At 45.0% G+C, this 17,561-nt stretch overlaps 1 protein-coding gene across 1 annotated transcript; it reads left to right on the forward strand.

The window, feature by feature from the left end:
- Positions 1-10,861: 10,861 nt before the first annotated feature.
- C20H17orf58 (chromosome 20 C17orf58 homolog) lies at positions 10,862-15,894 on the forward strand. The gene is made up of 4 exons (XM_060133428.1): positions 10,862-10,985; positions 13,277-13,813; positions 14,064-14,255; positions 14,919-15,894. Exons 1-4 carry the CDS (start codon positions 10,910-10,912, stop codon positions 15,107-15,109), a joined length of 996 nt encoding a protein of 331 aa, XP_059989411.1. The 5' UTR covers positions 10,862-10,909; the 3' UTR covers positions 15,110-15,894.
- Positions 15,895-17,561: the final 1,667 nt, after the last annotated feature.

The following is a 17,561-nucleotide window of genomic DNA, read 5'->3' on the forward strand; positions in this document are numbered from 1 at the left end:
ACAACACCATCAATGAAACTAGGAGATATCTGCAACTCCTCAAATAAAAGGAGAAGAAAGGGCTACCAAAAGCAGTGAGGAACCAACACGGATAGATGCCAATTAGAAGAGGATGCTCATGGATGCAGATCTTAGGAAATGCCAGCAGAGGGCGCTTCTCCAAGGGGAGGGTCGCACCCTGACAGGCAAAACAATAATCCCTTGTTTGCAGTAAGACTGGGATGTGCGGACAGCGTCCCGTCCTCACAGGGACAGACACGTGTTCTGGGTATGGATTTGTCTTCTTTGCCTGCAAGGCTTCTGCTAGCACGACCATTCCTGGACTTAGACACTGCCAGAATGCGCAGGTCCAGGAACGAAGGAGAGGAGGTAGGGGTGGGTGGCTTCTCCCACTATGACCCCTAATAATTCCCTGGAAGAATCTTTTTGCTTTCCTTGACAGTGATCTGAGACTCAGTGGGTCTAGAGGTTCTAGTGCCCAGTGGAGAGATCTTTAGGCCAGGAAATACTATCATGGCCCCATTCAATTGGATCTGAGGCTGCCCCTTGGCCATCTGGGGCTCCTCAGGCTGCTGAATCAATAGGCAGAGAAGGGGGGCAGTCACTGTTATGAGCTGAATGTTTATGTTACCCCCAAATCGATGGGTAGAAGCCACAGTGTTATGGTATCAGGAGGTGAGGCTTTTAGATGAGGTCAGGAGGGTGGAGCCCCAGGATGGGATTAGTGTCCTTATAAAACGAAGAAGGGTCCAGAGCCCTTTCTATGTCTCTGTCTCTCTCTGTCTCTCTGTTGCACTTTGTCTGTCTGTCTGTCTCTCTCTGACGTGTGAGGAGACAGCAAGAAGGCAGCCATCTGGGAGCCAGGAAGAGAGCTCTCACCAGAGCCCAACCATACTGATACCCTGATCTTAGCCTTCCAGCCCCAGAACTATGAGAAATGAATGTTTGTGGTTTAAGCCGTGCAGGCTGTGGTACTTTGTTATAGCAGCCCCAGGTATGACAGTCCCTGAGCTAAGCCTTGGTGAACGATGTGATTACCAACGGGAAAACGGTCTGCTACTTAGTGGAGGAAAGAGGAAATGTCTGGAATCCAAGGATTCACTGGGGGGGCACATCTTAGTGTGCCCTTGTCCCAAAGACCCAGTTAATGGGAAAGTACAGCAATCCAATAAAGACAGGACCACCAAGAACTCAGGTCCTACAGGAGAAAAGTTTTGAGTCTCCTTACCAGGCATAGACCCCTGCCCAGCTGAGGGTAGGAGGAACAGGGAATAAATGATGGAAGAAGGCAGTTAAGATGATCAACTTAGACCTCATGGCCATTTGCAGAGGAACCTTCTAACAGCTACATTTATGTGAATTGGATCTTTTCCCTTCTCTTTAATTTCTACCTTATATAAATAGCACTGGTAGTAGCTAATAGCTTTGGAATCCATTAATTACTAGCTGTATAACCTTGGGTAAGTTACTTAACCTTTCTCTTATCCCTAAACTGGGATAATAAAAGTATAAGCTCATATGTTTATACAAAGATTTAATACTTGGAACGTGCTCAGTAGATGGCAGCTATTATTATTGTTATTAACAATAGATTTTCCTTTACATTTCATTGTAATATTAGACAAAGCAGTTCCCAAATTAAGAAGGGAGAGATTTCCCAATTTTATTATTCATTTCAGAGATGATTTATTGAACTACAATTGCATATTTATATGGAATGTTCCAAAATTTGTAATTATAATTTTTAAACCCTTCATCATTAATTTATATCTTTTTACCATAGTTGACAAAATCATAGTAGGAAAAACATCCAGGAGAATGGTAGAGACCCCAAGTTCAGCATAATGATTACCTCTGAGAAGGAAAAGAAATTGGATGAGGGAGGACCCTAAGGGGCCTTCAACTATGTATTAGTTATTTATTGCCACAAAACGAATTACCCCAAAATTTAGCAGCTTAAAACAATGAACATTATTACTCACACTTTCTCTGGGCCAGGAATCTGGGAGAGGTTTACCGGGTGGTTCAGGTGTCTCAGGAGGTTTCAGTCAAGCTCTGCACTGGGGCTGCAGTCTTATCTGGAGGCTCAACTGGGAGAGGATCTGCCTTCAGGCTCACTTACTAGCTGTTGGCAGACCTCAGCTTCTCACTGACTGTTGGATGAAGACTTCAGTTGCTTCCTTGCTGTGGGCCTCTCACAGACTGCCTGAGTGTTCTCCCAACACGGCAGCTGGCTTCCCCCAGAGGAAACGATCTAAAAGAAAGAGGTGAGAGTTCAGTCTTTTTGTAACCTAGTCTTGGAAGTGTATATTATCACTTTTTCCATATGCTATTGGTCACTCTGACGAGTCCTGCTGCAACTACAGGGGACTTGTAGTAGGAAGGAACTACACGAGGTGTGAATACCAGGAAGTAGGGATCACCGGGGACCAGTCATCCTGGAGACTGGCTACCACTAACTATATCTGTAATATTTTAACATTAAAAAAACATGAAGCAAATATGGAAAAAATTATTAACAGTTGATAAAACTGGGAAACTGGGTCATGCTTATGCACTTATTCATTATATTATTTTCAATAGCTTTCTCTTTTTTCTTTATTATTTTTTGGCCACCCTTTGCGGCTTGTGGGATCTTAGCTCCTCGACCAGGGGTTGAACCCGAGCCCACAGCAGTGAAAGTGCTGCGTCCTAACCACTGGACCACCAGGGAAGTCCCTCAATAGCTTTCTGAATGTTATTTTCCCCTTAAAAATGCTCAGAGGAAGACAAAGCTCAAATAATGATGACAAAGATTCCCGAAGACAATTTCAAGAAACAGACATTTTCACAAAACATAAGAAATGGTCCTTGTGAATCAGGAAATTACAAGCAGGGAGTAGACTCAGATGAAAGAACAATAGGATGAACAACAAAAAAGAACTAATAATAATTTCTTAGGATTAAATTCCTTATTGGAAGGAGCCAAATGCATAGTTGATGCTACTGAAAATGAAATCAGGATGAAAAGGAAAAAGATAAATTGATAAAAATGATGAGTGGGAAGATAAAATACGTGGAAGACACAATCAAAAGATCAGTATTGGGCTTCCCTGGTGGGGCAGTGGCTGAGAGTCCGCCTGCTGATGTAGGGGACATGGGTTCATTACCCCGGTCCAGGAAGATCCCACATGCTGCGGAGCGACTGGGCCCGTGAGCCATGGCCGCTGGGCCTGCGTGTCCAGAGCCTGTGCTCCGCAACGGGAGAGGCCACAACAGTGAAAGGCCCGCGTCCCGCAAAAAAAAAAAAAAAAAAAAATCAGTATTAAGAAAGTAACAAAAGAATAGTAATATTTGTCAGATTCCCAGGATGAAATGTGGATGTATCTGAAGCAAAATGAAGTCTTATTCATTTGAAAGTGAAACATTTGAGGTGTTCCCTGTAAATGAGAAATACCTATAAAGCAAAGATGATGACTATGATTGATATTATTCAACAGTTTGTAAAGTTCTCATCAATGCAATACAAAAGTTTTATAAATATTTGAGAGGAAGAGGTAAAATATCATTATTTATAAATTATACAGTTTTCTACTGGGAAAACCCAAGGGAATCTATGGACAATATTTGAAATATTATTGTATATACACATATTGGGATATAAGCAATAAATATGGGTATACACAAATCAGTACCTATTCTATACACCTTCCAAAACCAGTTAGAAAATATAAAGGAAAAAAAGATAGGGCTTCCCTGGTGGCGCAGTGGTTGAGAGTCCACCTGCCGATGCAGGGGACATGGGTTTGTGCCCCGGCCCGGGGAAGATCCCACATGCTGCGGAGCGGCTGGGCCCGTGAGCCATGGCCGCTGGGCCTGCGCGTCCGGAGCCTGTGCTCCGCAACGGGAGAGGCCACAACAGTGAGAGGCCCGCGTACTGCAAAAAAAAAAAAAAAAAGATTGATGGATTTTACTATACAAAATTTAAAATTTATATGGCCAAAAAATCACTAAAAAGCTTAAAACCAAATGAAATTCTGTGAAGAAATATTTCCAATATATATAATGGACAAAGGGTTAAAATTCTGAAGCTATAAATAGCTCTTAAAATCATAAAGGAAAATCTGATCATTCATAATAAATAGACAAAGAATATGAAGAGGCTATTAACAAAAGAAATCCAAATGGCTAACAAATCTATGAAAAAATGTACAATGTCACCAGCAATCAAAGAAATGTAAATTTTTAGAAAAGAGAAATCTTAAAAAAAAAAAAACAACCCTTCAGAACAGAAAGAATATCAAATAATGATGCTTTGATATTCCAATGTGGAGAAATACTCATTATTACACACCTACACTGATTGATGGTCAGTGTAAACTGATACATATCTGGGGAACAATTCAGCAATACATAGTAAAAAGATTGAAATTATCATATCTTTTGACTCAGCAATGTAATAGTCTAGGAATTCAGTCATTAAAAATCATCATGGAAGCCTATATTTATTGAAATGAAAAGACGTTACCATATCATTAAAAAATTTAAAACCATGTCAGAAAATATGTATATACCATGTTCCCTTTTTTATATAAAGAAGTTATATAACACATTTACATGTACATATATGTATAGGAGAAAAGTCTGGAAAGTTTCTGAGCTTTATTATTTTTTTGGCCGCAACGCACTGCTTGCCGGATTTTTTTTCCCGATCAGGGATTGAACCAGGACCTCAGTAGTGAAAGTGAGGAGTCCTAACCACTGGACTGCCACGGAATTCCCAAAAGTCTGGAAATTGATCCATCAAAATACTTATAGTAGTTTTTTTTAGACAATAGGATTATAGTTGATTTTTTTCTTTTTTCTTAACTGTAATATCTAATTATTCTGCTATGAATATGCATTACTCATATACATTTTAAAAGCTTTTATAAATGGATGGAAGACATCACAAAAAAATAACCAATAGATTCAACCATATAAACAGTAACATTTCTTTTTTTTTTAAGAACAATTTGTTCTTTTTTTAAATGTTTAAACATTTTAAAATTTATTTATGACATGTGGGATCTTAATTCTCCGACCAGGGATTGAACCCTTGCCCTTTGCAATGGAAGCGGGGAGCCCTAACCAGTGGACCACCAGGGAAGTCCCAACAGTAACATTTCTTATTTAAGATATCAAAAATTAATAGATCAGGGACTTCCCCGTTGGCACAGTGGTTAAAAATCCACCTGCCAATGCAGCGGACACGGGTTTGATCCCTGGTCTGGGGAGATTCCACAGGCCTCAGAGCAACTGAACTCATGAGCCACAACTACTGAGCCTGCATGCCACAACTACTGAAGCCTGAGAGCCTAGAGCCTGTGCACTCTGCAATAAGAAGTCCGTGCACCACAAGGAAGAGTAGCCCCTGCTCGAGGCAACTAGAGAAACCCATGAGCATCAATGAAGACCCAATGCAGCCAAAAATAAATTTTTTAAAAAATTTAGTAGATCAAACTATACAACACTTCAACACCACAGAACACCTCCCCCTCTGTATTCTTTCCAGTCACTACCCATCCCCAGGATAACCATAACCTGACTTTTAACTCCATAGATTAATTTTGTCTATTTGTGAATTTATAGAAATGAAATTACATAGTATATAGTCTTTTGTGTCGGACTTCTTTTACTTGATATCATGTTTATGAGATTCATGTTTACTTTGCTTTTGTAATTGTAGCTCATTTAATTTCATTGCTGTCTAGCAATGATTATGGTTCACGATTTTGTCCCCAGGAGACATCGCAATGTCTGGAGACAGTTTAGATCGTCACAACTGGAGGTGGGGGGCGCTACTGGTATCCAGTAGATAAAGCCAGAGATATCGGTTAACAATGCATGACAAAGAATTATCTTGCCCAAAATGTCAATAGTGCCGAGGTGGAGAAACCCTGCTCTAGAGTATTTCAGTATGTCTCAATACGTTCATTCCTTTGTTAACGGCGACATGGAACGTTTTACAACAGCAAAAATTGAAAACAGCCTAAAATGTTCACAAATGATGGTTTGTCTAAATGAGAACATATTATGGACTTATGAGATTCCGTATCTACAAAGAGTTTGTTATTTTAATTTTCATTGAATACAAAATTGTATACATGACAGGTGAAATGGGGAAGTGCCCTTGTCATGGTGTCATGTGAACAACACAGGATCCAAAATAGTGTTGGTCCTCTGATGGCATCTGTGTGAAATGGTATCTAAGAAAGAGCCTAGAAGGAAAAACATGGGAACATTGCAGTGATTGTTGTTTTTTTTCTTTTCCTTTACTTAATTAATTAAGGCTGTGTTGGGTCTTGGTTGCTGCAGGAGGGCTTTCTCTAGTTGCGGTGAGCGGGGGCTACTCTTCGTTGCAGTGCACGGGCTTCTAGGAACGCGGGCTTTAGTAGTTGTGGCACGTGGGCTCAGTAGTTGAGGCCCGCGAGCTCTAGAGTGCAGGCTCAGTAGTTGTGGCGCATGGGCTTAGTTGCTCTGCGCATGTGGGATCTTCCCAGACCAGGGATCGAACCCGTGTCCCCTGCATTGGCAGGCAGATTCTTAACCACTGTGCCACCATGGAAGTGATTGATGGAGATAGTTCTTGTGTCTACTTTATTTTTATTTTCCAAATTTTTCATTACAGTAACACAGAGTGATAGGAAAACAAAATCAAGAATTAAAAAGCAGCTACTTAGGGAATTCCCTCGAGGTCCGGTGGTTAGAACTCGGTGATTTCACTGCCAAGGGCCTGGGTTCGACCCCTGGTCGGGGAACTAAGATCCCACAAGACGAGTGGCATGGCCAATAAATTTTAAAAGTTAAATAAATAAAATTAAAAAATAAAAAGCAGCTACTTACCATGGTCCATCTATAGGGCATCGAGGCTCTCAGCATCTTCCCCCATTGGGGCTCCTTCCCTGGTGTGCCGTCATGCTTCCCGGGCCTGGGTAGATTCACATGCTCTCTTGTACCCTGGTGCCATTGCATGTGCTGTTGTCTCAGCCTGCAATGCCTGCCCTCCTTGGTCTATCTGGTGCGTCCCAGTCATTCCAAACCAGAGTTTATGTGATGTCTCCTGTAGCCTTTTAATATTGCACTTAACACTATAACGGAACGTTATTCCCCACAGCAGTCTGTCAGCCACTTGAGGGGAGGATTTATGTCCCAGTATTCCAGGACCTAGCCTGGTGCCTGTAGGAGTAAACCTAGCAGCTATCTGTGAAAACCTGAAGAATCTGGGGAGACCTCAGCCCCAATCAGGATGGTCCTGAACTCGAACTAGAACATGACCCTAATTTACCTAATGGGAACCAGAGCAACAGTATTGTACTCTTTTTGAAGAAAGATGATGACGACGGGTATTTCCACCTTCTAAAACGCCTGGCACATGGTGTTTCTTTGTTTTTGTTTTTCCTTGGCCGTGCTGCGCAGCTTGTGGGATCTTAGTTCCCCAGCTAGGGATTGAACCTGGGCTCTGGCAGTGAAAGCACCAAGTCCTAACCACTGGACCGCCAGGGAATTCCCAGGGCACATAGTGTTTTGATACCAAGTGGTGGGCTGCAATTCAATTCTGACAGTAACCACCCAGAGTTAGCGCAGGCCTCACTAGTTAAAGGGCAGATGACCCAAAACAAGACTGCCCTCATTTCAGACAGCTGGGTATAAATATAGGGGGTTCTCAAGATTCCTCTCAGGCTTGATAATTCTCTACAACAACTCACAAAACTCAGGAAAGTGCTCTACTTACGATCAAAGTTTTATTATAACGGATACAAATCAGACCCAGCCAAATGAAGAGACGCATGGGGCAAGATCTGGGAGGGTCCCAGATGCTTCAGGGTTTTCTCTCCATGGATCACAGCGCATCACCCTTCTAGCACATCAGTGTGGTCACTGACCAGGAAGCTGTCAATGGGTTTCATTAAGCAGGCATGATGGATTAAATCATTGACCATCTGATTGAACCCAATCTCCAGCCTCTCTCCGCCCCCTGGAGGTCAGACAGGCTCAAAGTTCCAACCCTCTAATTACATGGTTGGTCTTTCTGATGACCAGCTCCCAGCCCTAAGCTATCAAGGGGCCCTCCAAGAGTCACTGCATTAGCATAAACTCAGGTGTGATCCAGGAAGCTCGTGAATCATTAAGACGCTTCCATCACTTGGGAGATTCCAAGAGTTAGAAGCTCCATGCCAGGAACCTGGCACAAATCCTTTACTATACAACACACAGTAGATGCTCAACAATTATTTGTAAAGCAGAAAGATACACTCAAAATGCCAGAAATTGGCAGGAGAGAGGAAGGCAATTAGGCTCTTAGGTTCTTCCACCTGACATGTGGAAGATAGGCATGTAAAGGTGGACATATTAGGTTATGAGAAACAAATACCTTTAAACATTCCAATTGTAGGACGAACTCCCTGTGCTCTGGCTTATATTACCAAGCACTCTGATGGTAATTTGGCTTCCCAGGTGACTTGTTTTTAGAAAGAGAACGCTAGCCAGGCTGACAGGAGCCTGCAGGTGTGCCTGAGTCGATTTCTTGTTGTAAATTAATAAAGTGGCATTCTGACTTACATAGTTCAGTCTCTTCGAGCTCTCTGTGCTTTCCACCATGAATATGGCTTCTGCTCCTGCAAGCCATGTGCTGCCCAAGATGCAGCCTTGGACCCTGGCGAGTTCTTCCAGGCTGGTGCCACCCTGGGAGCCTCTAGGAGCCTTCCAGTCAGCTCTCTGCCTCTACATTTCAGGGTGTGGGCTTCAGGGCATTCACAACATTCCTGCAACAGAAGAGTTTTGGGAACACCCCAAACTGGATCTGGGTGACTTGAATATTATCTCAGGCACTATGTCTGAGATCCGGTTGTAACTGAGAAAGCTTAAGCCTAGTTAATTTTATTCCACTTGACTTAAAGAGTATGTGAAAGAAGGGGATCTAAGGACATCTATAAATTATAAACCCCAAAGCACGAATTTCACAGTGTTTTTTGGTCTTGGCCAGAATCTGGAGACACTGATTCTGGTGTACCCAAGCCTTGCAGTGACTGAAGAGATATACTCTTTTGGAGGAAACAGAGAATTCGCTCCTCTAAAACTCAAATGAGGGAAAATTAGCCCACCTTCAACAGCAATTTGATTTAGTGCTCAACAGGCAATCTCCTGATTAATAATTAGACCTCTGAACCACCTTTGCTATATCCTATTACAAATTAATAAGTGACATTCTGGTTTACACATCTTCTTTTTATGAGTTTGGTTAACGTGAGTTGGTCCCACAAATCTAATCCATTGACAAAACTGAGTTTCAAGCTGAGGAAAGTTGAGAACCAGACTACAGACATAGTGACCCCCTCCAACATATTGTCAGCCTGTGACTAGACAGCCAACTCCTCCCTAGAACACATTTATCTCACCACATCCCTCAAACCAACACACACTGAATTCAGGAACCTGTTCTACGGTATCCCCGAGTCACGTTCTCTTTGGATACCCCCAATGGCCAGGACCTCATTGTCACAACAGCTCAAAGCAGCCTGCTTTCTTGGAGATCTCAGTTGTTAGAATATTGTTTCTTAAACTGAAATTAAATCTGTCACTTCATAACTTCTACTTACTGGTTCTTTCCCAAAATATAACAAATGTTTTTCTGTGCCTAGGCTGCCTATTCTCAGTTCCTCCAAAAGAACTTGACCATGATGGATTCCAGCCCTCTCACCACCCAGTCGTTTTCCTTCTAGCTTTCCAGTGTCTTTCTTGAAAACATGATCCCCCCCCGGCCCAAAACTGATCGGTCCACTAGCACTATTATCTTTGAGACATAAGATATTAGTGCAGCAAAAGTTTGTTCTTTCTTTTAGCAGTTGCATCTCACTGTTGGCTCATGTGCTTCAGATAAAAATGCCTTCATCTCAATGCATTTCCCCTTCCTTCTGGATTTGAAGCTGTTGAAATGAGATACATGTCGGTAAGGTTGTGGGTTTACTATGGTGAGCTTACTTCCCCCTTTGGTGAATGCTGTTTCTGTTCAGTCTGAGGGACAGTGTCCTTAGCTCAGGACAAATATACAGAGCCATTTCAAGAATTCAGACCTAAGTAGTGAATGAGTTTTTCTTAGAAAGAAAAAAAATCCACCTTTCTTGAGGAAATGAGCCATCATTAGAGAGCTGGGAAGGATTTTTACTTTTTTATTCTCTAGCTCCTGGTGGGTGAAAGGCACTCGCCTGGGCTTAATGAATCTAGCCAACCTGCTACCAATTTCAACTGGGGACAGGGGGAGGGAAAAGAAAAGCTATTTTACTGAGGCTTTTTTCCTTTCTGATTCTAGAATATAAATATTGTATATATAGTAAAACAGTGTAACCAGACCTAGGATGTAGTGACTTGGTTCCTCTCAGAATCCCTAAGACAATCTGGGATGAATTTTCTGTCATCTGGAATCTCCTCCTTTCCACAAGTCCAAACTGTCTTAAGCTCTAATTTGCCTATTTGTTGTTGACTTAATCTAGACAAATCTCCCTATCACTCACACTCCCCCACCCTGTCCCTCAGCCCCTCAACATCCTTCTTCTCTCCACTGGCCACCCCACCCTCTCCTCCACCCAACCCCGGCCCGCAAACCCATACGGGTTTAAAGTGTAGGTTTTGATGCTTTCATTGCCCACAGATCTCAGGACAGACGTTCCCAGGGACAACTTTGAGAGGCCACGTGCTCATCCCCCTAAGGAGGTGGGAGAAATCCCTGCAGCTCGGTTTTGTTCCAATGGTCTGTTCAGTGAGTGATTCCCGTTTCCCCAAAGGCTGCCCCTCATTAGCATGAACGGGGGTGGGGGGGTGGAGAAGGGGTTGGGGGAGAGAAAGAGCAAAAGCCCAGGCTCAGTTTTAGAGCCTGGGAACCGTGTCTACAAACATGACAGCTAGAGCTTTCTGGCTCCTCTGTTTGATCGTTGGATCATCTCCCGAAGCCCCAGTGGCGGAGAGAAAAGGTAAGATCGATGAAACGCTGAGCCCTGGGAGAGGGGCTGGGATCCGGGGGCGAGCTGGGGAGAGGGCGCGATGAAGGGCGGGACGAGAAAGGGGTCAGGGCTTGCCAGAGAGGAGATTCCAGGTCCGTGTTCCTGTTCGAAAGGAGCAAAATGTGTCCCCAAGATTGTGTGTGTCTTGGCAGCCTTTATCGGAATGAAGCCAGTTGTTCAGCTACTGAAATGATCTCGAGCGAGCCGGGCAGGCTGGAGAAACTTTGCATGTTAAGTAGTTGCTCCATCACAGAGGAGGGAAAGTGTCAAAAGGGGTCGTGGCGCGCCTTTCGGGAGCCGTGCGGGCCGGGCTCGCGGGACGCGGCGGGCGGCGGGCGCCCGGAGGAGCGCGGGGTCCGCCCAGCGCCCGGGTCCCCGTCCCGCCGGCGATCCGAGGAGCTGGGTGCGCCCCGCAGGGGCTGGGAGCGGAGGGAGCCGAAATCGTACCTTTCTCCCCTCTCCCTGCAGCCGCAACCAATGGCCTTGGGACACCTGAGTCTTTAAAACACACACACACACACACACACACACACACACACACACAATTTCATGCCTGAGATGAAAATTACTGAGGGAATGAAGAAATAAGAGGTTCTCTGCGGGGAGGTGTTTTTGTCTGGCTTTTATTTGGATGTTCTGTTTGATTCACTATCTCTGGGAAAAATAGCTTCCGCACCTTACAGGGTAATTTACTTTGGGTTATTTTTCCACATGGAAATGGAATGACTTCAGTGGCATTTAACCCAAATATCAGACAATCTTTCCCATGACAACAGATGGTGATATCAATGGGGAAGCAGTTGTGAGGTCAACAGTTGACAGTCAGGAATTGGATATCCACCAGAACTTTATTCAGCTGTGTATGGGCAACCTTGAACATAATGAGCCAGAATCAACCTCTCTGCAAAAACATGAACTATAACCAGCTATTATTGCTGGGTGAAAGCTGATTTTAAAGGAGACTGTCAATTTGGCAAGATAAATCACTTTAAATGAAGTGTTGCAAGAACTGCAAATGGTCAGACCAAGCTCTTCGATGCCAGAGAGAAATGCTGAAAACCAGCCGTTAAAATAATAGGAAAAAAAAAAAAAAAAGATGGGCTCTTGTGCCCGTCTGGAGGGCACTGGGACCCAGGCAAACGGGGAGGTGATATTGTGTAACTGGGCATGGAAACTGGCCCAGCTTCTAAGCTTGCTGAAGTTTGCTCACCAACCTGCCTGCAGAGCTGGGGAAAATCACTAACAATTTCAAAAATTTGTTTTCCTGCCGTTTGCCATTTAGGAGCTTTTCCTCCACCATGGGAAGCGGTGGGGGTCGGGCAGGGTAAGCGATGCGGGTGCTTTGACACTTAACCAGGGGCCTCTGCGCCCAGCCACGCTTTAAACCTCCTTCTAAGCTGTGGTTTACTACTAAGTGGTGTCCAAGAAGCCAGATAAAAATCCACTCACAGATGCTCGACTCTGCACAGACCAAGATGACAGTGTAAACACGGATGGGAAAACCAAATAGTTCTGTTGTCAGGGGCGCTTAAACAATTAGGAGAACCTGTAATAGGAGACCTTTCCCCCTGGGGTTTGCTCTTGGTACTTTCTCAACAAACTGTACATAGCAAAAAGGCGGATGTTTACATATATATTAAAGAAAGGGCAAAAGAGTTTGTTATTTAACCAAAGTTGTCAGTTATCTTTAGTCCTAGAACAAATAGGTGGTTGTAATTTGAAAAGCTATTGATTTGCAAAGCTTCCTTAAAATGAAATGTTCCCATGTGGTGAGAAAAATATTCTTAGTTGCCCTCATTCTTAGAGGGCAAGACCCTCATCTCCGTCTTCTTGGGGCCTAGGAAACCTGTGCTCACCACAAGCCGGGGCGCCTTCCTCTTCCCCCTCCCGTTCTCTTTCCTTCACTTCCATGTCTGCTGCCCTCTCCACGTCGCCTCTCGCAGGTGTACGCTACGTTTACATTGTCCCCCATCTCCTCTCCCCTCCCAGAGCCATTTCTTCTTCCCCCCTGTCGGCCTCTCCTCCCCTCCACAGCCTCATCTCTACCCGCCTTCCCTCCTCTCTCAGCCTCCCCGGCCTCCCCTCCCCTCCCCGCCTCTCGGCCTCCCTCCCCTCTCTTCTCTGCCTCTCCCATTCCCCCCACCCCCGTCCCCTTCCCTCCCCTCTGTCTCCCCTTTCCCCACCCCTCACCTCTCCTCTCAGCCTCCCCGGCCTCTCCTACCCTGACGGCCTCCCCGGCCTCTCCTCTTCTCTCCCTACAGCCTCGCCGCCCCACAACCGGAAGCCCGACCCCGGCGGCGGCCCGAGTGCGGAGACGCCTGGGCCCCGACCGCAGCCGGTCCCCGAGACTCCGCGGCGGCCGCGCGCAGCCGAGGCCGCTCCCCGCGCCTGGTCCGACCTGCGGCGCCGGAAGCCCCAGCCGGCCGCCGAGAACCGGGCCGGCTTCCGGGAGGCCGCGCGCGCGCCCGCCGGCCCGCCGAGCCCGCGCCTCTCGCAGGCCGAGAACCGTGCGTCGCCGCGCCGCGTGCCCGCGCTGGAGGACTCCCCGCGGCGCGCGCGCGCCCGGGCCCTGCGCCTCCCGGCCGCGCGGCCTCCCACGCGCGCCGCCGAGGCTCCCGCCGGTCCCGCCCACCCCAACCGGCCGCGCGCCGCCGCGCCGCCCCCGGGACCCGCGCCCGCGCCGCCGCCGCGCCTCAGCCCCCAGCAGAGGGAGGATGCGGAGCTCGGCGCCGAGCCCTGCGCGCGCGCCTGCAGGGCGGACTTGGACGAGCGCGAGTCCTACTGCGCCAGCGAGTTCGGTGAGCCCCGCCCGCAGCTCCTCCCGGGCCCGGGCGGCCGAGCCCAGGCCGCGGGGCGAGCCTTTCCGAGCCGAGAGCGCCGGGCTGTGCATCGGGACCCTTAAACCAAACCCTAGAGAAACCCACCCACTCGGTCCTGCAGGCCCCAGAGCCGTGTGGACTATTTCGTGATTTGTTAGAAACGCACTGGGGAGAGGAAGAGGATGTGAGTGCTATGCATTTCTCCAAACTCTTTGTTTTTTGAAAGCAGCAGTCAACGGAATCGTGCATGATGTGGACGTCCTCGGTACAGGGATCCGGCTGGTGACTCTGCTGGTGGACCGGGACGGGCTGTACAAGATGAACCGCCTGTACATCACTCCGGACGGGTTTTTCTTCCGAGTCCACATATTAGCCCTAGACTCCTCTAGTTGCAATAAGCCATGCCCAGAATTTAAACCTGGTATTAAAACTGATCTAAGTGATCATTTTATATATGTTCTTTATGTCACCATTGTAACTTTGACATGCCACAGCCCGGTCTCTATCGGTTACCCCAGTACCTTTTTGGGGGGGGGGGCTATTCTAAAATGAATAGAATTTAGAAGACAGGTATTATTTCGGCCACTCTGTGATTTAAATTCCATCAGCGCCTCCGGTTAAAGATGGGAACTGAGTGGATTGGCACAAAGCAAACACTCAATATTTGTTGACAAGTGGAGTGAATGACGAAACACCGTTGCCAGACAGGATGCCTAAGGGGCTTTTTAAACTGAGTTTAGAGACGTCTTTTGCTGGGCGTGTGTGTTTGGGGCGGGCGGGTAATGCCCACTCCCACGTCTTTCTAGAGATGTGCTCTGTAAAATCCTGCTGGCACTGTTGTGATTAGGACCTTTGTTTCTAGTGCTGGCTGTTTACAGGCTGAGTAATCTGATTATCTTATAAAGGTCACTAGGCTATTTCCACCTGCTGTCTGAGGTTTAAATGTCTGAGATTCAGCATGTGCAGCAAGATAAGAGATTCAACCTTAGGCATTTCTTAAAAGCCTTACATTTTCTTATTGTTACGTGGTATTTGAAAGATAACTATGAATTTATATTTTGGCTTTTTTTTTTTTTTTTTTCAGGCAGCAGGTATATTGTGATGGGCCACATCTACCATAAGAGAAGGCAGCTACCTACAGCTCTGCTTCAGGTCCTGAGAGGGCGCCTCCGACCAGGAGATGGACTTCTCAGGAGCAGCAGCAGCTATGTGAAAAGATTTAACCGGAAAAGGGATGGGCAAGTGCAAGGGGCAATTCACACCCAGTGCATTTGAAACATACCAGCCTGGCGTTTCTGGATCATAAGAGACTTGGAATTCAGCAGCAAGACAGGAAAGGCCTATCATTAAGCAATCGGATTTTCCTTTAGAACAGGGCACACAGCTCCTTTAGGAACTAGTTGCAAAGTGCCAACTCTCATCTTCAAGTTGTCACTTTTTTTACAACATGCTTCTTAAATGGTTATGCTTCTGAGCTCTGTGGTGAAGTTATTCAACTGGTGTGCCAGTTACTCACACAAGCTCAGATAACTGACCTGTCCAGATAACAGATCACTGCTTCATGTTGATCATTTTTAATTATTTTAATTTAAATACATTCTTCAGTAGAAATAGTTCACAAAAACATTTCCTTGAGTTTAAATATACAATTTTGAATAGTTTATATCATGTATCAAACCGAATTTTATACTAAAACCATCACATTTTAAATTCTGTACATAACAGTAAGTGCACTAGTCAGACGTATGAAATGTCATTTAGATCACATTTAGATCAAACACTAAAGTCAGAGCCCGAGACAAGTATTAAAGTTTTACATTTAGAGTACTGAAGGGCTTATGCAAGCAAACAAATGTTTGTTCAAACAAGTGTTCCTGATGTACCAAAATATAAGATAGTTTATTTTCATGCCTCCCTGCTTCTAAAATCCTATGTTTTGTGCCATACTGGCAGCTATCCCAATACCAAACATATTCTGGGTGTATCTGATGTCATTTTTCTATTAAGACCAAGTATCATGTTTGTGTTTGTAAAGCAGTAAATCTTTCTGTGAAATCAGATCTTGGATGCACCTGGTTTTTTCAGCCTCACTGAGCCCCCAAAAGGTTTGGGAAAAAGCATTTCTCAAACTTACGCCAAAAACCCTGGAACCAATATTTAATGACGGTTTGCAAGCACGTGAATTTTAAACGTTTCCCAGTTGGCTTGAAAAAGATTTAATCACGAACTGAATTTATTATTGATTTTATACCTCAGCCCACAAAGACATTAACAATTTTTTTTCAGAAGACCAAGCTGTGCTTTAATTTGAAACGCTGTGAATAGAGACACTGATAATCCATGGTTGAAGATTACTGCGCAGAACTCCACTGAAGAGACAAAAACAGTCCATTTGGTCTCAGATGAGATTCACTCTGGAGCTCAGGATGTGTCATTAGTCTGTAATGGCACAGTCTTTAAAGGCCTCACAGAAGCACTGTATACACACAGGATGTCAGGACAGCACAGAGAGACTGTAAGACGTAACAACTGATTGTGACGGGAGATACTGTTACCTTATTTGTCCCAAACAGGGGGCAAAGAGGTAAAATAAAAGTTGAGAGGTTCTGACTATGCCGTGGTAAAGCACTAACTGAGGGATTTTTTAGAGTATTTGCCAAGAATGAGTTGTGCCCAAGCTTATTAAAAATTATCTTAGAATTGCTTCTTGGGAATCCACTGCATTACTACACAAACCATTGGCAGTAGATTAGAGTATGCAGTGAATGAAGAGCTTCTGTGTTAGTTTTCTTTAGGATAAAAATTAACGAAGACAGAAGTAGCACCGGTCACAAAAACCAAAGCCGAATTTTTAAAAGTCAAATGGCTAAGTGGTGATCCTGAGTAACATGGTGGGGAAAATTACAAAACGGCCAAATAGATAAATTATTAGTTGGATGGTCAGATGTTAGAGCATAAAGAGAAGTGTTATAAATAGCTCTGGTTTAAAAGATAGAAAAAAAATCACTTTGATATAAGCCTGAGGGTTAGGGTTTGATTAGATTGCTTTGATAATACTCAGTTTCTGAGATGTTTTGGAATCACACAAAAAGTGCCAAAACTGTGATCTGTGTGATACTTGGAGGTCACACGGTTAGTATGTACACTTTGGCAAACACAAGCAGGCCAGTTTCTTAGAAACGTTGTTAAACTTCAGGCCATCATTCAAGACCAGCTTTGCAATGAAAGATGAGCGAGGCTCGGGGACTTCCCTGGCGGTCCAGTGGTTAAGACTCCGTGAACTCCCACTGGAGGGGGTTCCGGTTCAATCCCTGGTCGGGGAACTAAGATCCTGCATTCCAAGAGGCACCGCCAAAAAAAAAAAAAAAAAAAAAAGATAGTGATTGAGGCTCAAATGAGGTAGAACAGTGGTGCATATGGGGATATATGCACGGGAGGCGGTGCACAACAGACTGGGAATTCCAGGTTAGGCAAAAAAGTTTAAGGAGAATCTTCTCAATATTCAGTCAGTACCTTCGGTACAATCTTTTAATTTTATGGAAAAATTTAATTCCCAAATTCACTGTAGTTCTGAATCCTTTTCTCCTGTTGATATACTTTCCTTAGCACATGGTTTGTGTTCCAAAGACTAAAGGATCACGGGCACAATAAAATACCCTGTTGCCTTCGAGAGGAGCTCAACACATCCCTCCTTCCATCAAGCTGTTGGAACTCAAGCAGAAAAAAG

Source organism: Lagenorhynchus albirostris, chromosome 20 (assembly GCF_949774975.1).
Source record: "Lagenorhynchus albirostris chromosome 20, mLagAlb1.1, whole genome shotgun sequence".
Taxonomy (NCBI): Eukaryota; Metazoa; Chordata; class Mammalia; order Artiodactyla; family Delphinidae; genus Lagenorhynchus; species Lagenorhynchus albirostris.